Consider the following 27993-nt stretch of genomic DNA (forward strand, 5'->3'; position numbering starts at 1 on the left):
GGTTGCACATTGTGGCATTTGAATGCGACGTGTGTTCTCAGACGGGCGCTAAGCCCGAGCTCGCTGTAGTCTGTCCACTGACCCTTTGCATCTTGTCTCAGGAGGAGTCCCCTGTGCGTTTTGCTGAAGCCTCTTCACGGGGTGAGGATGGCTCTTCTGGTGCAGTATGGGACACCCTCATACTCACAAGCGCACGCCCCTGCTCAGACAGCTCCTTCCTCGCATGCTGCCCGGCCTGGGCCATGGGGGACCACGCTGGTTGTGCGAGCTGCACGTTGGGCATTGAGAAATGCACTGCAGGTCTTATGCACAACCGAGGATAAAAGTTGTGCCTGAGCCAATCCCTCTCCTTTATCCACTACGAAACAACCCAGAAGATGTTTTCATTTGGTTTGGTCTCCCACCCTTTGTAGACACACTCCACCTCGTGCTTGTGGAGCTGTTGGGAAAAGCACCTCTTCAGTCTGCACCTGAAATTTTGTCATTTTCTCTTGTGAAGTCATCTTTTGCTGTCAAAGGGCACCAACAGCGAGAGGATCTAGTGTCTGGTTGCCAGAACAAAGCTTGTCTCTACTAACTCACGTGTAGCAGTGAAGCCTGATTTGGTGTGATGAATTCATGAGTATTCCCTGGTGTCTGATAATACGGTTTAATTAATGATGGAGCCTTTCCCTCCTTCTGGATCTGTCTTTTGTGTGTCTGATTGGTTTTCACAAAGCTGAGAGGAATTTTTACATCTTTGAGACGTCCATCCATCTGTAAAATCTGGCTGAAACTGGCCAACAGTTCTAGAAGTCGTTTGGGGCGAGTGTGAAAAAAATAATTCCATAACCTCGTTTTCTTAGGAAATCAGACACAAATGTTTAATTCATGACGCCATCAGCAAGTCCAGCAGACTGGATCCCTCCTGGCGTGAGCCTGCATTGTAATGCGGCAGAGCTCCTCTTTGGGCAAAGCGGGGCCCTGGGCTGCCCGGAGGAGCGGGTCCGGGTGTGACGCTGTGTCCTTGTCCCCCTCTGTCCCCGCTGGGGCTGGCGCCGCTGCAGCGGGGCAGGGGCTGCGCGGCCGTGGTGGCCGGGGCAGGCTGCCGCCACGGGGAGCGCCGGTCCCGACTTCTCCATAGGACGTGCTGATGCAAAGTGTCACAGCGCCGGTGGTGACGCCTCGGGATGTGCCAGCACTCGCTGTGTGTCATATGTTGGCGGTGTGATAAACTGTCACTAGCAATTGTAGTGGTGGTAAGCGATGGAAGAGGGAAGGACAAAGAGTGCTGAATGGTCCCGTCCCCCCTTTCCTCACTCTCGTCTCACTCTCATTCTTTAATGTCGTTGGCCCCGGGGATGTCGCTAGTGCCTGCCTCTGCTATCCACGTCCAAGCTGTTTGGGTTTTTCTCCCTGCGTTTTTTCCTTCCCCTACTGCCTCTGAACTGTACAAAATGAAGAAAAAAAGAAACCTAAAATAGAAAATGTTTTTAAATTTTATATAATTAAAAAAAAAAAAAAACCTAGAAAGCTAGCATGAAATGCAAAGGCAAAAGGGTGCCTGTGTTTGTAAGTGCAACATCAACCGCAGCCTCTGCGGACTCCAAGCTGGCAGGCAGGCAGTGCGGTGCGGCGCAGTGCGGTGATGGCAGGCTGGTTCCGTGGCCCCGGTGGACGCGGCCCTGCGCTGTTGGCCGCCCGCACCCCTCCGTGCACTGCTGCCTGCTCCGAGACTGCAGCGTTCCTCTCCAAAGAAGTGTGTAGCCCCGGGCAATGCCTCCATGCTGCGAGAGCCTTCCTGCAGCAACAAACGCCGTTCCCCGGCGCAGACCAGCTCTTTAATTGGGATGTAGTTAATGGAGTCTGTGAGGCAGAGGGGGTGGGCAGGTGGCACCCCGGTGTCGGGGCGGCTCTGCGATGCGGCAGGGCCGGAGGATGCGCCCGCAGCTCGCCCGCCTGCCCGGGCACAGCGGGATGAAGGCCTGGGCACAGTGGGGCTGTACGATCCCCGCTGCCGGGGCCGCCCCGCGCCCTGCGGGGACACCCCAGCCGCACCGCCGCTCTGGCCGGGGCAGCAGAGGTGCGGACTGGCGCAGCTAGCCAGGAGCCACCGCGGCTCTGCCGGCTGTGTGGCCGTGCCGCGCCATGCCACCGTGTGCCCGGGGACGTGCTGTGACCGGCGCCTGTGCAGACTTCGAGTTGCCTTGGGCCAGAGGTGTGTTGCTCTTGTAATTGCACTGCCACGTGAAGAATCCGCTTTTCGCTCTGCTCTGCTCTGCAAAGCAAGGACCTGGGGCTCAGGTAATTCCTGAAAATAGTAAATGAGACAAAGATGGTGCCGCTGGTGAGGCAGCGCAGCCTCCCTCGGGCCCTGCACCCTTTCCCAGAGCTTTCCCAGCCCCGGAGTCACCCAGTGACAGGCACGTACACCGCTTTCCTGCTGCAGTTTGCAAAAAGGTCGTTAGTGGGAGGAAGCCTAGACAGCACATCCATAATCCATCTTCCCCATGACATGTTTGTGTAAAGACTATGAAGTTCTTGTTTGCTATAAAGAGTAAAATGATGCAGTGCCATTACAGCGTAGGCAAAAGCAACAACTCCCAAGAGGGTATAGCTCAGCCCTGTAAGCTGGAGGCGCGCAGCCAAGCTTTCCGAGGGGCATCTTCTCTCTCCTCCGCAAACCCCCCGATCAGAGTCCCGCAGTTGTCTCCAGCTGCCTGAAGTGAGAGTGGCAGCCAAGTCCCTGGGGACGGGAACGGGCAGCGTGTTCTCATGTGCCCTTTTCAAGACAGGGTGGTTTTCCAATTACTTGTGACTATTGCAGATGTGTGTTTAGTTATTGTAGTTGTTAAACCAAGCCATCTCTCTGACAATTTAGGACAATCTGGACCCTCTAGGACGTCTCTCTGCCATATTCTTTGCCTGGTTTTCCTTTACCGCGTTACCCCTGCCTGGACTGGGTCGGACCTTTAGCTCTTGTTTGTGGTCTCTTTCTGCCAGACAAAACCCGGGCTCTGTGTCCTGGGTCTGAAGGTAGCACAGCTTTCCTCTTTATTCCCTGCTGTCACTGCTGCGTCACTGTGCAACAGCTGTAAATGCCGGAGGCGGCATGGCAAGGGGTGCTGCACGGGCAGCCTGCGCGGCTGACAAACCCTCTGCGCGTGCTCGGAGCGCCGGGATGGAGAAGCCGGTGGTGCCGGTGGCAGAGGTGATGGACAGACAGGCGGTGTTTGGCCTTGCGGGGTGCGCGTTCTCAGCGCCGCGGCCAGGGCTCCTCTTCATCTGGGAGCTGGAGCAGCGTCCCGAGGTGAACACAAGGCTGCTCCCGCCCGTCGCTGCAGCGAAAGCTTGCTGTGGTTTGCGTCAGCGGGAATTCTTTCTCACATACATTACTGTGTGTGCATCAAGGTTAAATAGCTGTTTCCTGCTCAAATTCTTCCTAGCTCTCACATGTGAGTTTTTTCAATATTAAATTCTGACAACAAAATCCACCCCCACCCCCCACCCCCTCCCCCCCGAGCCACAAAAGCAACCCCATTCCTAGGCCGGTGGGTAAGGAGACCTTTTTATGGCTTAACATACACTGTCTGTTGAGTGGCAGATGTCTCCGAATCAAACACTGACACTTGTGTTCAGACGGGCCAACCTAATCGTGGGGTGAGGAGATGGAGAGCTGAGGGTCCTGGCAGGCAGGAGGGGATGTTGCACGCGGCAGATCTCCAGATCGTGCCGGAGTTCCGCGGACTCCGCAAGAAGAGCAGTGGGAGAGGGAGAGGGCAGAGCGGGGCGAGGCGGTGTGGCTACGAGGAAAGCCGATGTAAATGCGTTACTGAATTCCCTATCATCTGTCTGTGAGGACAGAGAGCAGAATATTTTGGCACTTGATCGGATTCATAACTGGAAATCTGGTTATTGTTCTTCTAGCATTACCCTTAAGAGAAATGCCAGGTCGGCTGTGCTCAGCCGTGCGCTGCCCAGAGGCTGTGCCTTGTCCCCGGCGGCGCTGGTGCCTGTACCTGCCCTCGGCCAGCCGTGCAGCCAGCGCCGGGCTGCCCGTCTCACATGGCCCACACAAAAAAGGCTTATTTTTAAAGTGGAAAAATGTGCCCTGCTTTGCTAACGTTAATTATAAATTTCTCAGTGGCTTAAATATGACCAGCATTTGGATCTTTTCTTTGTTCCGACAAGCCAGCACACAACATACCCCCACGCGCTGGTTAATTGGACCAAGAGCATGGGGTGTTTCATCATCAGATGCAGGATTTGGCAACAATAAAACTGAAGCTACATTGGACATCAAAGTCATCTGCAGGCCCTTAGAAGCTGCAGCTTATGAGTTTGGGATGTTCTGTTAATGCTTATGATTGGACAATCCAATTACAGACCACTTCATGTCATAAATGATAAGGAACAATGTGCTCTGGTCTTATGAAATTACGAATATATCAGCATGATAGAGCAAATATTCCCTAAGCGCTTTTATAATAGTTTATTAAAGTAAATACTGTCTGGGTTTACCCAGAGCAGAGCATTATGGGGTGTACCCGTTTTGTTTCTCTAGGCAGCACCACAATTCGATGATGTTTGCAGAAGGAGACTTTCTCCTTTTCTTCACGTGATGTATGTCTCCTTGTGGGTTGGACCAGCATTCAGAGAAGTCTGAAGTTCACGACTTCACTATCAAAGTGTCTGTGCGCTGCTAAAACCAAATCTGAATCTCTTGGTAATTGTACAGATGGAAATCCGTAAAGCTGTACTGGGTACAGTTCTGGTCTGGTTTCTCTGTGGTGAATACAGGAGCTGCCCACAAGCCAGGAAAAGGCAGCTGAGGTTTCCTGTGTCTCGGCAGTGAAGAAAAAATGGGATGGGAGAAATATAAACAGAAACTGATGCAACTGGTATACAATTAACATAGAAACTCTTTCTGTAGTGATCGATTTGACATAATTTGCCACAGTCGGAGAGACTCGCCGCCTGTGCTGTGCACCAGAGGTAGCTGCAGCAGCAACGGGACGGAAACTTCTCATGAGCCAGACTTCCTAGGAAGTGTCTTCCCCATTGATGAGCACATGATGTGCTTTTATTCCTCCCAATTTTCCTGCCTTTCTCCTTTGAAATTGCCTCTTTTCAAGTCTTTTAAGGATTAGGTAGTGGTTTCCCAGATGAGCCTTGTTTCCCAGATGAGCCGTGGTGATGGATGCCGGAGACAGGCAAAAAGAGGATGTGGAAAAAGTTGTTGTGGAATAGGCCTTTAGAGGTGGATCAGAAAGGTTGTGTGGAGGGTTGGGTGTTTCATGTGACAATGTTTGGGAGACCATGAGAGTGCATTTCTTGTTACTTCTGCCTGGGACGGAGTCTCCTCCCTCCCACGATCGCCGTATTGCCCAGCGTCTGGCTGCCCCGAGCTACACACCAACCGGCTGAGTCTGCAGAGACCTCGGTGTTGGTTTTATGTCCCATTTCTATCTCATTTCTATTTATGTGCTATTTCTATTCTGGCTTCAGAGTTTGGTGTCACTCTGCATCAGCCTCTGAGCACCTTTTCCCGTGTTCCTGTGCCCCTTGGCCTGTCCAGGCGGGTCCCTGTCCCCACGCGGCGAGCAGGTCCCAGGTGGTAACTCAGTAGTGATGCAGTGGGGAGATGCTGCTTTACTGCTCTGCACCTGAATCTGGAGAGTAACACAGAATTTTTATTTGTGTTACCCTGACCTGTGCAACTGGGTTGTACTGGGAGAGCAATGATAAGTAGGTAGATGGATAGATAGATATGTGCATATGCATATGCATATGCATATGTATATGTATATGTATATGTATATGTATATGTATATGTATATGTATATGTATACCTACCTACACACACACCCAGAGCTTATGACAGTTATTAGGGGCTGCCTTCCTTTTGTGGATCATTGGCCCCCAAGAGAGGAAGCACCAACATTATGGATTTGAACTATATACTATTTCTGAAACTGTGCACTGAGCCAGGGCCCCCCGCATGGGTATCTGTCCTTCAGAAGTGCGGGACACGTTGCTGACAGAAGATGTCCTTTTGCAAAAGGGCTGTGGTTTTCCAGGCAGACTTTATTTATAACTCCTATTCCCTGGAAACCAAATGAGCCTTATGGTCTCACTACCTAATTGTATTGTGAAAGCTACACAATTTGTTGTATGAATCTAGCCAGGTTAGCCTCGGTCCTGGTTATTTGTGGTATTGCTTAAAATCATTATGTCTGAGCATGTTCTTTACACAATCTGGGGATCCTGGAGTCATTTGCTGTAAATATAAGTGAGCATTTCAGATATACCTTTCCTCTTTAGGAAGTGGTTCAGCTTAAGTGAAGCCCTCGTGTCTGAGCGTGCTACCGAGTCCTTTAGCCGGCAGCAGCACTGCGGTTGGTTCAGCGGGACGGTGTGTGAACACCGCGACATCTGAGGCCCGCGCGCCCTGGTCAGAAAATAGCCATATTGTCATGGTGCAGCATACTGGATATTTTCATGAGTATTTTCATTCTCTGACTGGCTGGAAAAAGCTTTCTGAAAAATGGACCTGCATTATATAGAATACCTACTTCATTAGGAAGCATTTAAGGAAACCAGGAATGCATATTTGTTGCACAAAGGGTGACATTTTGCCAATAACAAGTGGTGAAGAGCTGCTGCTCTCTCCAGTTTCTCAGAAGCTTGATATGTGTCTGGCTGCTCTCTGACAATTCATTAGTTTAGCCAAGTGTGGACAAATGTTTGTACGGACACCGAAAACCTGGCTCCGTTGCAGTGGATGAGCTGGCTGCGTCTCTCACGTGGAGCACCCAGCACGTACGAGTGCAGGGCTTGGCAGCATTGGGTTCATGGTTGGACCTGATCATCTGAAAGGTCTCTTCCAACCAAAACGATTCCATGGTTCTATGTGAACATACCCTGTTTGGGAGCGGAGCAGGACATGTGCTGCTCTTCAGAAACAGAAAACCTTCCGAACAGATCCAAGCACACTGTCAGAAGTGGTGCACTGGGACTCCTCTGCTTCTCGTTTCATTCTCTGTCCAAGATTGATGGATTTGGGGGGGAAGGGACAGAAATGACTAATTCCCTCAGCTGTATTCTGTTCTGTCATCCCTTCCGACTCTAACCATTCTGTGATTCTATGATTTAGGTACCTGCTCTTTTTTTTTGTCTCTATTGCTGTATCTTTCTGCTAAATACCACTTTTGGCACTGGGGAAAGAGGGAAGTGAAGAAGGGGCGGAGGGAAAGGTCAAGCTGCCAAGCTGCTCAGCTGCTCAGCCTGTCACGAGCAAAGAGCTTCTGAGAAAATGGCCATGAAATAAAGAACAAGTTTTGTGAGCAGCATAAGTAAGAGGATGTGATTTTCGGTGGATTTGAGTCCCCGAACGCTGCTTTCCTCCATCTGACTGCCCGTTTATCACACTGTCGGCCAACCCCAGGCTGCGAGGGGGGCACGCTGCGGCGGTGCCGGTGCTGTCGGGGCAGTGAGGGGCCGTCAGATTCAACCTGACAAGGGTCACCTGCTGAAGAGCTCTAGGCACGTTTATTTATATAATGTGGGTAGGAAAAATGCTAGCTGCTTCAATAGTCTTATAAAATTAAAAGATTAGGAATGAAAACACTGATGAGTTCTAAATTTAGTGCTTTCCATTTTCACACAAATGAGAGATTTTGTTCTCTGAAATACAACCTTAACTGCAGTATCGCTTTGACAAGTGCAAATATGCTTTTCTAATGTTTTATACATTTTTTTATTCTTATTGACACGTCACAGTTGCAATAAACTATATTTTTTCTGTATGATCAGGAATTCTGCCTCCTCCAGGAAAACGCTTTGGACTGTAAACACATGGGATTTTTTTAAAGAAAGAAAACAAAGGAAAGGAACAGTATTTATTAAAGAGAAGTCTTTTGTGTCTCTGCTTTTCACTCTCACCTCCTGTTTAGTTACTATTTATGTAAAAAAATCCGTCAAGAATCCTTCTGTTAATGTTGTTCACTCAGAGTTGCAGTAAGATTGTTGTGCTATATTATTACTTTTGACCTAAAAATTCTTTTTAAGAGTAAGTACTGAAAAAGCCTCTAAATAAAGGGCAATGCAGTATAAAATATATATCTATTCATACTCAGCAAATGGTGCCGTTAAACCAAACCCTACTGAAGATTAAATAACAACCAACCCATTCTTCCCAGCTGCCGTTTTGACAAGTGCCATTTAGCAAGGATGGAGGAGCTTTGTTTGGCCGACACTCATCTCGTTATGAAACGGTGCCCTGCGTGTGCTCGTTGCAGAGGTCCCTGCCTCGCGCTGCATCCCCAGGCTCTCCGCTCTGCTCTGCTCTTCCCTATTTCCGCAGCAGGGAAATACATTCAAATGCAAACTTAAAGGAGAACACTTGCATAAGATGAGAAAACTAGATTTTAGCCCCCCGCTGTTATCTTTTGGCTTATCAGAGAGAATAGATACGCAGGGTTGTTCCTGGGCAGAGTACTCCAATGAGACCTTTCTCAGCAGCAGCTCCTCCTCTGGGCGATGCCTCCAGGATTGAGGCAGAATTTAAGCCGTGGTCAAGCAGTGCTGCTCGGTGGCAGCGATGAGCTCAGGTATTGATCTGCCCCTTCCCGGTGCCCTGTGCCATTAATCCAGCGAGCGCAGTTTGCCACGCAATCGATCTGCCACTGGGCGCGCAGGGCTGGGTTGGGTAGCTGCTGGCTCCTCTGGGCGGCCGGACTGAAGTCATAGCTGTGACTCAGCTCGGTAAGTGCTGTCTGATGCTCATGGAGACATGTGTGATGATGGGCCGCTGGAGGGACGGTGAGTAACTCGGCAGCATTAATGAGCGGAAGCATAAAAGCTCCGTAGATGCCTGATGGGTGAGCCGCAGTAGGAAGATCCTCTTCTCTGCTCTTGAATGCCTGGAGAATTTCTTCATTTTGGTGATATGATATACTTCAGTACTGTTTGGTAGGTTTGATAGAAAGGCTTGTGAAGTAGTGCTGTGGCTACTTGGGAACAGGCTGGAGGCAACCCCTTGTCTGCTGATGACTGATGACCCATCTGCTTGGCTCAGCCAGTGGGGTGGCTGCAGGGACGGAGGAAGGAGACCAGCCAGGAAGAGCAGGAGGTTTGTCCATGTCCATGTTCATGTGCCTGCGCACAGCCCTGTGCCCCCCATGGGGAAGGGACCTCCATCTCCCCGGCCCCTACAGCTGTCTCTTCCAGGAGACACGGCTCTCTCCAGCCCGCTGTGACAGAAGTCAGTCATCAGAAGAATTGCAAGAGATTCCTCGTGGAGAAGGGACTCGGCATATTTTGTATATCGAATTACTACATATGCAGAGGTAGATGCTGGAGCTGCCATAACTTTTTTGCTTTTTCTAAAGGAAGAGTCAACAATGGTCACAATGAAATTCATCAGTAGTTAATAGAGTTGTGCTAGGCATGCCGAGTTGGTCTTAACCACAAATTATCATTAATCCTCTCACTTCCAAGATGATGTTTTCTCATTGATACTTTTGCTGTTTGTATACTGTGGTAGTTCCTTAATATGGTCCCTGTTGGTGGCCCTCCAAATGCTTTGTGTTGAGAGTTGGGCATGTGGGACAAAGAAAATAAAGTTATGTTTGGTCAAACCCTACAAGGTCTAGGTTGGAACTGTCCTTTTTGCCCAGGGAAAGATACTAGGGAATTTTATGCAATATTGAAAAGCAAATCTGAACAGATGGGACTTGAATGTGGCCAAACTTCCATTGAGCCGAGTTACTGCTTTTAAACCTGGAGAGGGGAGCTGCGGTCGATGGAGCAGAGCACAGTATGCGCGCAGAGGTATTCGCTGTCAAGTAGCAATTGTTTACAGATACTCTGATTTCTGACTGCCCGTTGGCAGACCCAACAGCTGATGGTGAAGTTTGGGAGGTTTTCACAGCTCTGGCACGTTAGCTCTTTTCAATGAACTGGAGTGAGCTTTGCTCCCCTTTGTGCTGGGAGTCACTTCACAGTTTGCCGGTGCCTTAGGTACGAGCGTCTGAGGTGTGGTAGCTCATACGGTTACTTTGGAATACCTTGGCCCTGGTGCTGCAAAACAAGGTCTTTCAGTACAGAGGACCTTCACCAGAGGAGATGTCTACCAGAGCAGATCCCTTTGTAGCATTTGGTGCTGAACACATCAGCCCAACGGAGCAAGCTTCTGCCAATGAAAAATTAAGCATTTGGCTGCAAGTGGCATTAATTCCTCCTGAAGGTTTTGCACTGTGAAACATGAGTATCCCCTTCTTTCCTGGGTGAAAAGTTATACCTATATTTATTTACTTCAGTGTGGAATGGAAACTTTGCTGCCTGGGAGGCCCACTGAGGCAGCAGCACAGAAACGGAGACGTTAGGCCCCATTGCTCTCAGTGCCATCGCCCAGCAGCGCCGACTAAAGATGAGTGATGAGGTTTTTCGAAATAGCACAGCGAGTGTTCTTGCCTTGGGATCAGGAAAAGCTTCAACATTCATTTACATTCAGAGATTAAATAAAGCCCTCCATTCTTCATTGGAAATAATTAGATTTCTCTCCGTTCCCAAGTTTTATCAAATACGTAACTAAAAAAATCGTTTCATCTGCCTCTTTGACAGCGTATACAACGTCACAGAACGTAATCGTGGCTGTAATGAAAGATGACTCCAAATACAAGACTTAACTCAAAATGTATGTCAGCCATAGGAAGATGTACTTTCCACCCTCTGTTCTGAAGACTTCTTACCTGTAGTTGTGTACAGAGGTCCAGATCTTTGTGTAAATCCGTGGAGCGCTGCTGAGCTGGAGTAAATGGTGGATCCAGGTTTGGATCCATCCAAAAGGCAGGAAGGAGATGGGTCGTGGTGTCTTCAGGGATTTCTGCAGGTTGGTCTGATTTTTCATCATTCTTCTTTAAATAATATTAAAGCCAGAGAAGCCCAGCAGAGATACGAGCATGTGATTAAAGCTACACAAAAATCTAGATGCCTAACAGCCTTTCCGTAGGAAGCGTGACAGATCCAGAACACATCTCCCTGTTTGTCCCCCCCCGCTCTCGGCAGAGCCGTCTGTGCGGTGGGAACACAGTTCCCGTCCACTTTGAAACCTCCCGAGTGGGGGTCTGCTACTCTGTGTCCCAAAGGTCGGCAAATCTGGGCTCTGCCACATCAAAGACACGTGCTCAAGACTGTGACCAAAGGATGCTCCAAAAGTCCTGCATTTTTGGTTTAAAAATCAGTAAAGGCATCAGATTTTGAGATATCTGACTGTCTCTAATTTCCATCAAACGATGAAACGATGTAGCTGGTGTGCAAGAGGGGAGAGGGTGGAGAACAAGGACAAACAAAAGTAAAGAAAAATTCTCCTTTTTGTTTATTGTTTCTGAGGTTTATATGCTGTCACTTCTTTAGTTTTTCCTTGTTTGTTTGGATTAATGTCTCTCATGAGGTGAAGAAGTCTACATGTTTTTTGGAGCTGCGTGTCAAATAATCACCCATATCCCAAACTCGATTATAGAAACATCTGCTTAATGTCTGACGAGACGTTATTTTCTCAGCATGACATTAAAAAGAAGTGCTTAATCTAAACCACCTAAAATTGCTTTAAATCATAGGATTCAGAGCATGCGGATAACATTCTGCATCCCCCTCTCATGAATTCCTGCAGGAAAATTGGAAAATATTCCATGATAGACACCAACCAGAAGAACTCGGCTCCTCACTTGCTGTGTGCAGGCACCAGTAAGGAGAGCTGTTCCTGACATGGTTTCAGTGTGCTGGTCCTGCGCTATTTATGTCAACAGCAAGACAGAAGTAAGGTTCCTTCTTAAAAAAAAAAAAAAAAAAGAGATGTGCAAGCTTAGTTTTGGATGTGTTTTGAGCGCGCTCCCAGCTGTCCCTCTCTGGGGTGTTTGACTTCCCCGGTACACAGAGGGCTGGCTGTGTCCGTGGAGCCGCGCGGGTCTGTTGAGCTTCAAGGAGCTCGGCAGATTTGCAGGAGATGAGGACATGACCACATTCTTAAGACTACAAAGTGGAAGTTACTGATGGATGGTATGCTGAGGTGCAATCTCAAACGGCAGGTTTTATTTTAGGTCAGAAGAGGTTTTCGTCTCTAGCATAGGAAACCGAGAAAGGGAGTTTAATGGAAGTGTTGACACGACCTGAAAACACCAACAGGCTTGCTGTGAATACAAGTTTTATCAGCTGCTGTTACAACTTGGCTGTAGCAAACAGCAGTACTGAATTAAAGAGGTTTCAATGATTTATGGTGTTCTGACAAACCAGTCCTTCATCAATCTTGTGATAAAGCATAACTTTTCAGCAGGGAAAAAGTAAAAGTTGTAAGACTCCATGAAAAATATCTTAAGGTTTCATTCCTGGTGGTGAGGTGTTTGGAACAGAAAACAAAATCAGCTCTTGAAGACACGAAGGCAGATTTGTTGGGCTGGTATCCTCACCATGGCTCCTGAGGATTACAGTCATTTTCCATTCACTGCAACTTTACACCTTTTAATTTGCTTTATTCCTGGGTAGAGAGGTTCTGATTTTGACCTTTGCGGCTGAAGGGGAGACTGTGTTATGAAAATACTTGCTGTTATTCTTAGAGATGTAGCTATAAAGTGGTCCCAACTGGCTGACACCGTTCATTGCAGAAAAGCTGCTGCAGTACGAGGTGTCCGCGGAGGCCGGGTGCCCGTGCCTGGGTGCAGCCCAGCAGATGTGCGCAGCCCAGCAGATGTGCGTGAAGGCTGGAGATGGGCCGTGCGGTGTTGGTGTGCGCTGCTGTGCCCGTCAGGAGCCCGGAGATGTGGGGGCGTTTGCAGAGAGCAGCAGAGGAGCAGCCGTACGTACCTGGAGAAGAGGGCCTGGAGAGGAGAAAATTAAGAGGTGATCACATCGGTGCTTATCAATAACCGAAAGGGCGGGTGGCAGGAGGATGGGGCCAGGCTCTGTTCAGCGGTGCCCAGTGACAGCACAAGGGGCAACGGGCACAAACTGGAACACGGGAAATTCCATCTCAACCTGAGGAGGACCTTCTTTGCTGAGAGGGCGGCAGAGCACTGGCACAGCTGCCCAGAGAGGGGGGAGTCTCCCCCTCTGGAGCCATTCCAAACCCGCCTGGAGGTGTCCTGTGCCACTGCTGGAGGTGCCCCTGCTCTGGCGGGGGGGGGCACTGGGGGAGCTCCAGAGGGCCCTTCCGACCCCCTGCCCGTCTGGGGTTCTGCATACCTGTTTGCGCCATGTGCCCCCAGTCTGCGGGTGAGCATTGGTGTCTCAGCTGGACTGGTTGTGGAAGCAGGAAGGAGCAGCGATGTGAGCGTCACACTGGGAAGTGTTCTGAGGAGCACAGCCGCACAGGTGAGCACCCAAACACAGGGAGGCTCTGCCGTGCAGGCCTGGCCCCGAGCAGTGTCCTTGGCCCGGCCCAGTCCAGAGGCATGGCCAAAAGCTGGAGGAGACGTGGAAGGGTGGAGGAGCGCTGCTGTCACGGCCAGCAGCTGCCCGCCTGTTTGTGTCACCGAGCCTGGTTCGTCAACATGGCATAATACAGAAGATTGCGGTGCAGATTGACGCTGGGACCAGAGCTGCAGATGTCCCATTCTTTTAAATGGGTCTTTGTGTGCTGGAGATAATAGTGGGGAAAAACACTGCCAGAGACGCTGCTGTCAAAACTGTTCCCAGAACAAAGTTCTGTTAAATAAGCTGCATAATCAAGCAATGAAGGTTTTTGATTGTTTCAAAGTATGTTTTTATTCAGGATCAGACAGTATTATAGTAACGTGTCCCTGCTGAGCGTGGGGTAAGCGTCATGGGCAAGTTGTGTGCAACTGTGCACCCTGGTGTCTGCTGGGAAGCCACACAGCTGGGCAGGTACCGTCCAGGAGTACCACTCCAGTGCAGTGATGATAACTATTTGACTCGGGTGGTGGAGGAGCCAACAAGGAGGGGTGTACCACTGGACCTAGTACTGACAAAGAGGGGCTGGTGGAGGACATGAAGGTTGGGGGCAGCCTTGGCTGCAGTGGTCATGAGGAGATAGAGTTCAGGATTAAGTGCAGTATGCACAAAATGACAAGTGGGATTGCAACCTTGGACTTCAGGAGGGCCAACTTTGATCTTTTCAAGAAACTGCTTGGAGAAATCCCATGGGAGAGGGCTCTAGAGGGTAAGGGGGCTCAAGGGAGCTGGCTGATATTTAAGCATCACTTCCTCCAAGCTCAGGATCGGTACATCCCTAAGAGCAAGAAATCAGGCAGCAAGAAATCGGGAGACCTGCATGGCTGAGCAGGGAGCTTCTGAAAAAGCTCAAGTGGAAGAAGGAAGTTTACAGTCTGTGGAAGAAGGGGCTGACCACTTGGGAAGAGTACAAAAATGCTGTCAAAGTATGCAGGGATGAAACTAGGAAAGCCAAGGCAGCCTTGGAATTAAATCTGGTGAGGGATGTCAAGGTCAACAGGAAGGGTTTCTTCAAGTACATCGGAGGCAAAAAGAAAACTAGGGAGAATGTGGGCCTGCTGTTGAACGAGACAGGTGCCGTGGTGACAGATGATGCAGAGAAGGCGGAGTTGCTGAATGCCTCTTTGCTTCAGTCTTTACTGCTTGGGCCAGTCCTCGGGAGTCCCAGAGTTTGTGGGTAACAGAGAAAGTCTGGAGGAAGGCTTTCCCTTGGTTGAAGAGGATCGTTAGAGATCAATTAACTAAACTGGATACCCACAAGTCCATGGGGCCTGATGGGATGCACCTGCGAGTGCTGAGGGAGCTGGGGGAAGTCATTGCTGAGCCACTCTCTGTCATCTTTGATAGGTCCTGGAGAACAGGTGAGGTGCCTGAGGACTGGAGGAGACCCAGTGTCCCTCCAGTCTTCAAAAAGGGCAAGAAGGATGACCCGGGAAGCTACAGGCAGGTCAGCCTCACCTCCATCCCTGGAAAGATGATGGAACAGCTTGTTCTGGGCATTATCTCAAAGCACCTGGAGGAAAAGAAGGTTATCAGAAGTAGTCAACATGGATTCACCAAGGGGAGGTCATGTCTGACTAATCTGGTAGCCTTCTATGATGGTGTGACTGGATGGGTGGATGAGGGGAGGGCAGTGGATGTTGTCTACCTTGACTTCGGCAAGGCTTTAGACACCATCTCCCACACCATCCTCACAGGCAAGCTTAGGAAGTGTGGGCTAGCTGAATGGACAGTGCGGTGTTTTGAAAACTGGCTGGCAGATAGAGCTCAGAGGGTTGTGGTTAGTGGCGCAGAGTCTAGTTGGAGGTCTGTGACAAGTGGTGTTCCCCAGGGGTCAGTACTGGGCCCAGTCCTGTTCAATATATTCATCAATGACCTGGATGAAGGGACAGCGTGTACCGTCAGCAAGGTGATGACACAGAACTGGGAGGGGCGGCTGACACGCCGGAAGGCTGTACCACCATACAGCATGACCTGGACAGGCTGGAGAGTTGGGTGGAGAGAAACCTTATGAAGTTCAACAATGGCAAGTGTGGGGTCCTGCACCTGGGGAGGAATAACCCCATGCACCAGTAAGGTCTGGGGCTGACCTGCTGGAGAGCAGCTCTGTAGAAAGGGACCTGGGAGTGCTGGTGGACAACAGGATGCCCATGAGGCAGCAATGTGCCCTGGTGGCCAAGAAGGCCAATGGCATCCTGGGGGGCATCAAGCAGAGTGTGGCCATCAGGTGGAGGGAGGTCATCCTCCCCCTCTGCTCTGTCCTGCTGAGGCCACACCTGGAGCAGTGTGTCCAGTTCTGGGCTCCCCGGGTCAAGAGGGACAGGGAACTGCTGGAAAGAGTCCAGCGATGGGCTACAAAGATGATCTGGAGCATCTCTCTTGTGAAGAAAGTCTGAGAGTCCCGGGGCCGTTCAGCCTGGAGAAGAGAAGGCTGAGAGGGGATCTTATCAATGCTGATCAATACTTAAAGGGAAAGTGCCAGGTAAATGACAACAGTCTTTTTTTCAGTGGTGCCCAGTGATAGGACAAGAGGTAATGGGCACAAACGTGACCATGGGCAGTTCCATCTCAGCCTGAGGAGGGACTTCTTTGCTGTGCGGGCAGCAGAGCACTGGCACAGCTGCCCAGAGAGGGGGGGAGTCTCCCACTCTGGAGCCATTCCAAACCCACCTGGAGGTGTCCTGTGCACCCTGCTCTGGGTGCCCCTGCTCTGGTGGGGGGGTTGGACGAGATGATCTCCATATGTCCCTTCCAACCCTGACCAGTCTGGGATTCTGTGACTGCAGTGCTGCTCCCCAGACTTTGCCTCTGCCTGTGGGGGTACAGCCTCCCCAGCGCATCTCGGCTGCCGGGGCTGTGGGGCTCCAACTGCAGCCGCAGGTTCGCAGCAGGTTGCTGCAAGGTCCTTACCCTCTGGGCCACCAGCACCATCAGAGGAGCTCTTCTAGGGACTGAAATTTTCCATCTTGCCCAGCACACCCTCCGACAGGACCAGCCCTGAAGGGACGGTGAGGGGCTGCACGGGCTCCTGCGGTGCCGGCTGCCTCGAGCGTTTCCAGCCTCCTGCGCTCATTGAGCTCCGGGTCAGCAGCCACGGAGGAGGAACACCTTTGAGTGACCAGCATCCGTGAGATGCTGGGTGCCTCTCCTGGGCCTCTTCTCGTAGGGGAACTGCTGCTGGGTGAGGGTACCTGTGGTCTTCAGTCCCAGCCCTTTCCCCTGAGGTCAGATTTTACTGTCCTGTCTATCAGGTAATTACCAATTTATGTTTTGGTCGTGATTCATCCTGCCCGAGGCACAACAGCTTTGTTCTGCCCACAGCTGCACGTCCAGCCGTGCTTCTCGAGAGCACATCTGTCTGTCTGTCCTTCCTCGTTTGCTCATTTCTGGGTATTGGGAGAGGAGAGCGTCTGCAGAGCCAGGCAGTGTTGTGAGGTGCCGGGACCCAGCTGCAGGGTCACTGCTTTTGTCAGAGTCAACATGACTGTTGCTTTTTTGAGAACGCTTTTGAGTAGATAAATCTGATTTGATAAATTTGAGATGAATTTCAGGGGAGGTTGCCAGCGGTTCGCACCTGATACTACCCATAACTCATGTGCTTTTGTGGCTTTGTAGGAGGTGCTGTTTTCTGGGGGTGTCGCAAGGTAGTAGCTGGGAGCCAGCACGGTAATTATGGAGATTAAGGAGTTTCTGACCCAAGGGAAGGCAGAAGACACGTTCGGCACAGGCCACTTCCAGTTGCTGGTGGCCCTCGGGGGACCGTGCCCTTGGCCGGACAGACAGGGAGGACTTGGAAGTGGGCCCTTCCTGGTTCCAGGTGGAGCCCATCGTTGGCAGCCGGAGCCGAGGCCCCTCCGCCACGCCGGTGGCTGGCAGCCGCAGCGCGGCAGCGAGGGCCGAGCAGCCGGGGCAGCCCCGGCCAGGGAGCGCCGGGCCGTGCTGGTGGCTCAGGGCCATGGCCTCGGCTGAGTCGCCATCCCCTTCGTGTCCACCCACGGCTGGGCTTGCGTGGAGTGCCGCGGGGGATGACCTCGGTCCTGGGCTCCGTCCCGGTCGGACACAAAAGCCATGGACAGGCCCGTGGAAAGGAGGTAGATGCTTCCAGCAGAGCGTCATCCAGCTGCTCACCAGTGGCTCACGGGCTTAGGGAATCAATCCCTGGTATTTTAGTTACATCGCTGCAAATACGCCTAGGAGGCAGCTTTGAGCTTTGCCCTCTTGGCTATGCCTAAAAAAAATAATTAAATTGATTAGCTGGTTTTATCATTGAAGTTTATGACAACTGTAGAACAAGTTAATATTATCTTTTTAATTACAAGTTTTACACAGATGTTAATTACCAGGCGAAGATTGTATTTCAGTTACCATCAGTGCCATCATAATACAAAGTGGATGCGCAGGTTGCTGTCGATGGCGGGGTAACCCGTACTGCCTCCTGCGCAACCGCCGCACCGTGGCCGTGTCAAACGCCTTCGGTTTCTCTTCAGAATGGCACAATCCCTGGTTGTTATTGTCCAGATAGCACCTGAGAATTGATTCTAAATTTTGTATAATCGGCCAGGTTCTGTCTGCAGCTCTCGGTGCAGAATGCTCTCACACAGGGAAGCAGAGGGGCCCCGGCAGGCGCTGGTCCCGGCAGGCGCAGAGCAGCACGGGGCCGGGGGGGCACAGCCTGCAGCGCCCGCAGCCCCATCCTGCCCACCGCCGGCACCGCCACTCTGCCCGCTCTCCTCCCGCGCAGGCATGGCTCTGCCCACCGCGGCGTTAATTGCCCAATGAAGTCCTCTCCGGCTCCTCTGGTGTGGCAGTAATTGCCCTCCGGCTGATCAGACGTAGCCGCTTTCTAAGGCGTGAAAGCGCTCAGAGAAGCGAACTTGTCTTGGTTTGGCAGGTGAGCTGTTAGAGGAGAGCCTGTCTGGAGGAGATGGACTTCTTAAAAATCAGTATTGGAGATTATTCTTTCAGCAACAGAACAGCAATGCATAATTGACAGTAAACGCTGCTTTGCTGTCTGTTTGTTCAACAAACTCTCTCTAGTTTGCAAGAAACCGATAATCACAATCTTCTCATTCTTCTCTGCAAGAACTGACCGTCGCTGGTTTTGCAGTCTGTCGTTGGAGTCTCAGACCCTCGCTGAGTGCCTGTGGGCGGTTTCCAGCCATACTGGAGTGACTGGTATTTAACCCAGATGATGTTCCCTGCGAGTCCAGTGGTCGGGGTGGTCATAGCAGGGGTGTAGTAAGCACGTGCTTACGTGGCTCTGTCACAAATGACCAGTTCTATTTTCTCCCCATTTCTACCGCAACATTTGGTGATCAAAACTGCACTCAGTTCTCCAAAAAAGCTCGGGCTATTTATACCTCACGGTAAGTGCTTTCTTACTGCTTCTGGTCCTTCAGAACAAAGCATTCGGCTCTTAATGCTGCAGAGGCTGCGAACCTCCCATTGCCTTCCCATCCTTCCCGAGGCTGCTGCCGTGCTGTAGCAGAGACTCTTTTCCCCAGGCGGTCCCAAAGCCTACTGATGCTTTTGGGTGCCACAGGCAATTTTACGTTGATGCTTCACATTTCAAGTTTCAACCTTGCAAGTAAAATGGCAGGTCTATAGATATTGGGCAAAACAGGGAGGGATTTGGCCCCGGCAGCCCTAAGGGGAGGATGAGCCCCGGCTGTGGTCCGTCCAGGGTCCTCCCCCGCTCCAGCCTGCGTCTCGGTGGGACCCGGCGCTGGGACATGGTGCTGGTGGCCCCGGCAGGCGTGGAGGCTGCTGGGTCTCGCTGAGCTTGCAGAGCTGGAGCCGGTTTCGCCCAATGCTTCATGTCTTCTGCACTGCCCTTCTCAGAGGGAGGCAGTGCCAGGTCCCGCACCACCAGTGCGGGAGGTGGGCGGCGTCGGAGTGGACTGATATTTCCTTTGCTGCGTAAAAGCTTAGGGGCAGATTCGGGTTGTGCTTTTGCTCATGATAATCCCTCATGACTTCATCGAGGTTGGCTTATTCTTGTGAGCTGAAAACTGCTGCTCCGGGTGATTAATGGTTGGAGAGCGCTGCTGGGATCAAATAAGCTGTGCCAGAGGAATCGATGCATCATCCCGGAGTCACAGCCGTTTCCAGAATGACCACTTAAAACTGCAGTGCTTTTCTTCTCCGGAGAAGAGGAAATATGGAGACTTTTTTAACCATTTAAATATCTGACTGGAGTTTTGTAGGTTTTCCACATGGGGAGCCCAGACAGAAATAGCCAAGGGAAGTCAGCAGAAGCTGGAGGAGAAGTCAATATATGTAGGCAAGGTGCGACCACTCCAAATAAGCATTTTTATAAGCCAGAGCAGTGTTCAGCTGTGGTTCACTACTGTGTAGGATTAAGGTGTTCGATATTGGTGTGTGGTGCTTGCTAATGCTAAGCCTTGACTCTGCAAACCAAACACGCGAGATCCAGCTTTGGACGCTGCAACTTCCTGCTGGCTCCCAGCCCGAGTCAATAAAACGTCTGTGGACGTGAGGATCACAGCGCGTTTGTCTCATCTTTCAAAGGCAGAAGCCACTAAGAGGTTCAAGAAGAAAAACTCCTGCTCACAGCTCGGAAGCAAAAGGAAGATCTCGTGAACCAAGCTGTGGGTGTTTGCGTCCCATGTGTCGGTAATGTCCTGCAGAGGACAGGATCGCGGGTGCCTTGATTTAAGATGACGTCTGCATTTGCAGAAGGAAAAATTAATCTCTGTGCAGCCAAGAGCAAGCAATTGCAAGTAGTTATCAGCTCCGCAGATCCTGCCCGGAATGCAAACTACTTGCTTTTGTTTGAGCCCAGACAAATTGTGCTGCCCCTTCATAATTAGTTTGAGATAGATCAGGACATGCTATTAAATGATTAGATGACCTTTCATCTGAGCAGGGATTTCAGCCCATTTGATTCCTTCAGAATCAGCAGGAAAAAAGTTATTGGCTTTCTAAGGGAGAAGAGGCAAAGCCTGCCTGAGAGAGGGCAAGTTGGACTGAAAAATGTACAGAGCAACAACAATTTAGATGATTGGGGAAAGTACCCTGAATTAACAAGAACAAAAAAAACTTCCAAAAAGGACGTGATGTCTGAGTCCCCTGGACTCCAGAAAACACCCAAATCCCAGCGCGCTATTTCCATGCCAACCTACGCCACGGTTGGGTGGAAAATAGAAATAACTCTTGCAAGCAACAGCTGCATGAGTGATGCAGGGGAATAAGAAGCCAAATAATCCCGGGCAGGTTGTGGACTTTGTTTCTGCTTTTGGTGTTTAATCCATGGTGTGATGGGGAGTGCTTTGATCCTACAGAATAAGGTTTATCCTCAGGCTTTATCCTAAGGTCAGGTTTGTGTGAGAGTGTAAGTGGTGCGGATGCTTCCTACATAAAAGCAAGGTTCACCCCTGCAAATTACAGTCACGGTGTGGGTGGGAGTAGAAGGCGAAGCGATCAAAAGTGTACGTCCCTCGGTTATGTTCCACTTATTTAGTCCCAGTGTTAATTTTGTTTGTTTGTTTTGTTTTCTAAACGTCAAATTGTGGTCTGAAATTTGAAATTCTTAATGTTTTCCCTGGATCAGTTGGAAGCTGACCACGAAGCTGACTCCAGGACAGCGGTTCAGAGCCCTGAGTGCTCTTCCCGCTCCAGAGCCCGCTGGTCATTCGTTCGTCTCAAATTAAAGCTGGTCCCTTTGTCCCCCTGCTTTGATTTTCAGGTGCTATGGGAAGACCAGGTGAGCTTTGGGTGCTATGCCGTGTTTCCATGCCGTGTCTGTTTGCCTCGTGGGAGCATTGCCGGAGCTTGGCATGGCACGGCACGGCACGGAGGAGTGCTCCAGGCGCCCGGCGCTGCCGTGGTGGAAGGATGCAGCTCTGCCGCCCCGTGCCCAACACCCCGCGGGATGCCCGGCTCCTGCCGCGGGGCTTCCTCCTGGCCTCCCGCCTCTTGGCTCGTCGGCTCTTCTCACCCCTCCCTCTCTCCCGTCAATTATTGGGGCAGTTCAAACAGACAGATTTACTGTCAGCTCAACAGAGGGTGCGGTGCTCTGGCAATGGGAAGGCACAGGGACGGCTGGGCAGCAAACGGGGCTGGGGACGTTCTCGGGGCGGTGCTGCGTGGCGGCAGGGGCGGCAGGGAGCAGCACCGCGCGTCTGCCCTCGGCAGAGGCAGTGACGGGAGTCTCCTGGGTGCTGCACGGAAGTCAGACGAAGTCAGGCTAACTCCTTGGCTGCTTTTGCTGATAACAACAAACTTTGTGCACAAAGCAGAGAAGCAGCTCTGAACACTTCTGTTCACGCACTGCGTTTTTTCATGACAGCTCTTATCTTAAAGAAAGGCGTTTCAAAGCCAAGAGTCAGTTTTTCCCGCACGTTACTTTTTGAATACCACCTAGGTCAATGGTCCTCGTTAGTCCCCTGTAAATTAATGAGATAGCTGGGGCTGTCGAGTGAGGACCGAGATTGTCCCAGATTCAGATGAGAAGAAGCTGCCAGCGATGGTGACAATACCGGCGTTGTCATTGTCTGGGGCCCCATAAAGTGAGATCGAACTGGGAGATGTTAAATGCACATCTCATGTCCTGAATCGCAAATGCAAGCTCCAAACCCTTTATGCCTTTAATGCAATAAAAGCAAAGGCAGCTGTATACAAACCATTTGGCAGCAGCTGAATGTTCAGGGTATCTGGGACTCTATTAAATCTTTTATGTGCCATGTCTTGAGCAATATACTACCAGCTGATGCCTGCCTTCTGCTTCGCAAATCTGGCAGCATTACACGCAATTTTTTCTAATGGCTGTATTTAACCACTGAAAATTTCCTTTGTGCGGCGAGGGACCGCATTATGCAGAATGAGGACAAAGTAGTCTCTTCTTTCTGCTTTCTTGCGTTGCTTCGCATTGTAGATCTGCTTGAAAATGGATTGAGATTAATTTAAAAACCGCTCTGACTTGTTACCAAGTGGATGTTCATTCCTTCCCCAGGAACAGATGCACGAATGGAGAAGCACAAAAAAGAAAAGATCGGGGCACTGATGTTTAGGGGGGGGAGAGAGGGTTTCTGAAACCAGGGGCATTTTACGAAGGATTCCTGCCTGTGGCGGAGGAGCCAAGCACTGAGCCCGGCCGGGGCGGCACCGACACCGGTCCTGGGGTTTGGGTCAGGTTAGGTCCCTGCAGGAGCTGTGTTAACGGGATCATTAACCATTAATGGCTGTGGTAACCGTAGCGGTACAGACAGAGCGTACCTGGGGCACGGAGAAGTGCCCTCTGGCCCCAGCCGTCCCCCGGTTGCTGGCTGTGCCGCCCCGGGAGCTGTGCCGTCGGGCAGCACCGCAGCGGGAACCGCAGGAGCCTCGCGCCTCCGGTGGGCACGCGCCCCCGGCCACCCCGCGCAGGTCAGCCCCCACAGCGCGTCCCACGGGGCCGCCCTGCGCGCGGGGGGGCTGCGCTGCGAGAGGGGCATTTCCATCACGCCCACATTGGTGTTCTTTGGCAGAAAACAGAGAACAAAAATTTCCAGAGCGCCCAAAACTGGCGTTGCTTTGTATGTAGGTGATGCTGTTCCATTTCAGAAAACCATTTCTTATGATTACAGAGTACAAGACGTTTTCATCATTTCCTCATTTATTATACTGAGTTTTCATTTTCCCTGCAGAGAAACAAGAAGCAAATGACATAAATATAAAATGCAGTGCCTGTTAAGATTTTGCAAGTCACAACCTAAAAAAAAAAAAAAAGATTTAGACATTAATGAGCTTCTAACCATAATGTGAAATAAACGGACATCAGGAGTGTTGTTCAGTGCCTGCATGGCTCATATTCAGAGGTTTGTTTTTAGAAAAGTTATATGACCATGTTTTAAAGGGGTATTCTTAGGTCTTTTCTGCTGAAAGAATTTATAAAATTTGAAGTTATTTTTCCCAGGTTTATTAAATTCACGACCAGTTTAGCCCGCTTTAGGCAGGGGTTGGATCCTGCTGGTGCTTTGCATTGTGGTAGATAGTTCGTTATTATTATTATTAAGTTTGGACGAAGCGGGTTTTACCTTACATTTTTGTGTCGCGAACAGTCCCTGGCAGCTGTAGCCGATGAGCTTTGCACGGCCACAGGCGCTGGGGGAAACGGTGCCAGCCGGGATGGGACGGGGCTGCGGACCCGTTGTCTCCCGATAGCTCAGAGGTGTGCGGGGCACGGGCTGCCGCGGCGGCGCTCAGCGCAGGGCACGGCTCTTGGAGCGCGCACCGTTGGTGGGCATCGGGCTTGGCGGTGCCACCGCCGGCAAGCGACGGGCAGCCGGCAGCTGGGGGTCGGTCGGGGGCTGAGCCGGGGTCCGGTGACCCACATCCCGAGCTGCGCTCTGCCGTGGCCGACCCACTCCCGCGGCCGCCCCGTGGGGCTCTGCCAGCAGTGCCGGCCTCTGGGCACGGCGTGAGTGCGCCCCAGGAAAGGTTGCTCAGGTCAGGCTGCCCGAGTGGTGAGCCTTTAACGTGGGGTCTGAGGTGTGCCGGGAGTTATTTCAATACATAATTTTCCATTCTTACCATAATTGCAATGACGACGGCAAAATAATCCCGTAATTTCAGTGCGCATCGCTAATTGGGATGTTTTTATCAGGCTAACGATAACCACCTATTATTTTGTCACCTTCTTGCTGTAATGTGTCCTTGATGGTACTATATTGTGCGCCATTAGCACTTGCAAATGGTTATTTAATGGCAGTATTTTAGATGTGCGGAAGAGTGCGGCGGCTCCTGTCTGCGGGCATCCTCCTCTGCCGTGGGCAGAAGCTGCCTGTGCTTGCTCCCGGGGTGCGTAAGCGTGACCCGCTCTCTAACGAGCTGCGGGAAGCCACCCCCGGGTCAGCCTCCCCGCGCTGCGCCGCATGAAGGCTGCATCACCAAAATGCCAAATTACTTATTTTTCAAAGAAAATATACCCAGCGCATTGTAATCGTGGGTATGTCTGATAATTAAAGGAGGACAGACATAATTATACCAGATGTAGAAATTTCATTAGTTCATTTAGAAATAGTTACCTGGATAACTAATTAGCTCTTTTAAATATCGTTACCCTGGTAATTGAGGTGTCGCCAGGCTGGGAAGAGGCACAGCCATGGCCAGGCTGGCTGGGAAAGCCATGCCGGCCCCACGGGCTTCGTGCCTGTCGGCCGAGCGGGCGCCAGGGCTGGGGGCCGGCCGGTGTCTCCCGCCGGTGCCAGGGGCTGCCGGGCGGCCGGGCTCCGCGTGCCGGCGGGGCGATGGCTGCGAGCCCCCGTGGGAAGCTGACGTCTTGCGTGGGCGCCCGCTGTGGCCTCCTGCCTGCCCGGCCACCAGAAGAGGCTGCCGGGGCCGGTGCGGGGGGAGCAGAGCGGGCAGGGGCAGGCGGGAGGGACCGGGCAGCGCCCGGGGAAGGAGGCGTCCCCGTTGGCGGTGGCGCGGTACCCTGCAGGCTGGGAGCGCGGAGGGGCAGCGGGGTCACACGGCCCCGAGCAGAGAGGGTCGGGGTCTCGCAAGGACGGAGTGTTGCTGTGTTCCTGGGGGCACGGTGTTTGTGGTTGTTTTTAACAAATGTACCTTTTAATCGCTTTCTGCTAAAACAAATTGGATTATTTTGACCTTTCAGAGCTCAGCTATGTACGCAATAGATTAAAACCAATCTGCTGGAGGCTGGCAGCCAGCCGCTGTGAGCGGAAGGGAGTCGAGGCTGGGGGAGCAGCCCCGCGGTGGCCCGCGGCCCGTCTCCGCGCGGGGGCAGCGGGCACGGAGCTCTCCCCCACAGCCCCCCCGGCACCATTCCCTGCCTCCCGGAGCTGGGCGCCATGTCCCGTCCCGGGGGAAGCTCTCTTGTGGCTGCACGGTGAAAGGCAAGCGGGTGGGATGGTGCAGCACCCGGGGACACTGCGCCCGCAGCGGGGCTGCTGGTGTCGGCCGTCCCGAGCCGCAGCCCAGGGCTCAGGAAGGTTTGGTAGCGGGGTGGAAGTGCTGAGCGGTGTGGGTCTCAGCCCGGTAAAGCAGCACATGAGGATATGGAACATTTCACTAAATCTTTTTTTCCTTGCCCTTCTGCGGTACTTTAGGTGTGTATTGTGCAGAAGAGGGACACCGAGAAGATGTATGCCATGAAGTACATGAACAAACAGCAGTGCATCGAAAGAGACGAGGTTCGCAATGTGTTCAGAGAGCTGGAAATCCTGCAGGAGATCGAGCACGTGTTCCTGGTGAATCTCTGGTGAGTGTCTCCTCTCCTCTGCCTTCTGGGTCCTCACAGAGCCCCGTCCTCCCCGTCCTCCCCGTCCTCTGGGGAGAAACCCAGCGAGCAGCTACGATGGAAGTCCGTGATAATGGGAAATGTGTTCAGGAGATATAGCACAGAAGATATCCGAATGTTATGGCATCCAACATTTTAAACCAGCTCAGCTTCTCTTTTTCCATCAAACCCCCCTGTGTGTTTGTTGGGTGTTTTTCACAGCCTCCTTGCAAATGCCACTATCGGGTCCCTCCTGAGGGGCCCCCCGACAATTTAACTGTAAAATATGTTTGTCCCACGGTATGTTGGGACTCTCTCTGGGGTCATCTGCCGGGTGGTCTGTCCTCTCTCTGCCTTCACCCCCCTGCGAAGGAGCGCCCGACACGGGGCAGGGACCGGGAAATCCATCACCTTCGCCCACGGTCGACCAGCACACCACGGAGTGACCCTGTGCTGGCGAACATCTCTGCGCCCTGCTGGGGGGAGCTGGGGCAAGAGCCAACACAGGACCCGTTACAGGGTGATAGAAATAAGGAGTTCATGGCTTATATTTCCAGACTGCACAAACAGTGACATTTATGAGAGGTGATGGAAAACCTTTGATATCCCATTGGGTGCAGGATGACAGACTGAGGAGGGGAAAGATGACTGGTCCCTTCTCTTACTGTGTATGTGACTTGGGTTGCTCAAAATTTTGCCTGGGATTTATTCCCCGAGTGTCCTGCACTCCCTCGGTGTGGTTTGAAATGCGTTCTTTCGAAAGATGGCATGGCTTTTGGTACAGGCGGGCTGCTGCAGCCGGGGCTTAGCCAGTGAAGTGGTGGAGTCGCCACCCCTGGAGGTGTTTAGAAGACGGGCAGACGTGGTGCTGAGGCACAGGGTTTGGCGGTGGACTTGGCAGCGCCGGGTTAACAGTGGGACTCGATGATCTTAAGGGTCTTTTTCCAGCCCAAATGATTGTATGATTCTATGAATATTTTTTTCCAACGAGTAATGAAATTCTTAAGACAACTTGCTCTCTTAGCAATTTTTTCCCTTTCAGCTCATACTTTTAGGATAAGCCTACATTTAAGATGTGAGCAGAAGTGTGTGATTCATAAGTATTATACAATCCCACATACTCTTTCCTCAGAAATACTGTTGCCAAATATAACAATTGAACGTTGTTTTGTAGTGTATCCTCACTGCTATCAGTCTCCTGCGGGATCCACTGTAGATTTAGAGAGGCGTTTTACTCTACAGTAAATATAAATCTCTTTTTCTGGTTTTTATGGTTAAATTAGCACTTGTGTTTTCCAATTCTTTTTCAGGATCGGCAGAGATATTTCAAGTATAGGATTATTGGATTGTTCACAGCCGAAAACGTGAAGTTTCTCAGAAGTGTCTGGCTGTCACAGCCCCGAGCTCTGCCCGCTGCTGGGGGTACACGGCAGCGCTCGGGGTGACAGCGGCAGGGCGAGAGCGGGTTGATGAGGATGCTTACCCCTTTGGGGGATGTGTCGCTGAGGGTAGCAATAGGTTAAAAAGCGGGACAGCATCGCCAGTTGTGCTTGCTTAATTAGAAAGGTGCAAGCGGTGAAGCGGGCATATGCTCGTAGTGGGGGGGGTGCAGTTTTCACAGGAGCTGTGTAATTAGGAGCGGGGGAAAGCCTGACTTGGCTTTCTGACAGCTGTGCGACTCAGCTCGCTCACGCAGTGCCGGTCCCGCAGGTACTCCTTCCAGGACGAGGAGGACATGTTCATGGTGGTAGACTTGCTTCTGGGTGGTGACCTGCGCTACCATCTGCAGCAAAACGTTCAGTTTACCGAAGAAACGGTGAAACTCTACATCTGTGAGATGGCGCTGGCTCTCGACTACCTACGAAGTCAGCATATTATCCACAGGTAACCACCCAGTCTCTTCCTCGCAGCCGTTAGCCGGCGGGAGCTGCCCGTGGCTGGGGTGGGGTGGGCGACGCTGTCTCTGCTGCAGGGAGCCCCTAACGCCATGGGTGCCCCTAACGCCATGGGTGCCCCTGCGCTGGGGACCTGCTGCTGTTAAACCGCAGCGGCACCGCTGGGCCGGGGCACCCGCCGGCTGCTGCTGTGGCTCCCCGTCACTCGGAGGGAGCTCACGCTTCGCCGGGGGCTGAAGGCGCCCTCCAGGACGGATTTCCAAACGATGGAGGGCTTTACAGAAATAGCCCGGTCTTGCCTTGTTCATTTTACTTGGAAATGATGCCCGAACAAGTCTGATGCTCCCACTGTTTTGCCCAGGAAAAGCGTATTTCCAGTGCATCATAAAGGGACTCGTCTCATGTTGGGGTATT

General features: G+C 51.7%; 1 protein-coding gene across 1 annotated transcript in view; it reads left to right on the top strand.

The window, feature by feature from the left end:
• The window catches only part of STK32C (serine/threonine kinase 32C), a gene marked incomplete at both ends in the record, with an annotated part of 96218 nt that overhangs the window by 59893 nt on the left and 8332 nt on the right, over positions 1-27993 (top strand). The window contains 2 exons of the mRNA XM_082486140.1: positions 25515-25666; positions 27395-27568. Coding sequence (XP_082342266.1) covers positions 25515-25666; positions 27395-27568 — 326 coding nt within the window. The remainder of the gene's footprint in view (positions 1-25514; positions 25667-27394; positions 27569-27993) is intronic.

This window comes from Vanellus vanellus (genome assembly GCF_965231255.1).
Source record: "Vanellus vanellus genome assembly, chromosome: 7".
In the NCBI taxonomy this organism is placed as follows: Eukaryota; Metazoa; Chordata; class Aves; order Charadriiformes; family Charadriidae; genus Vanellus; species Vanellus vanellus.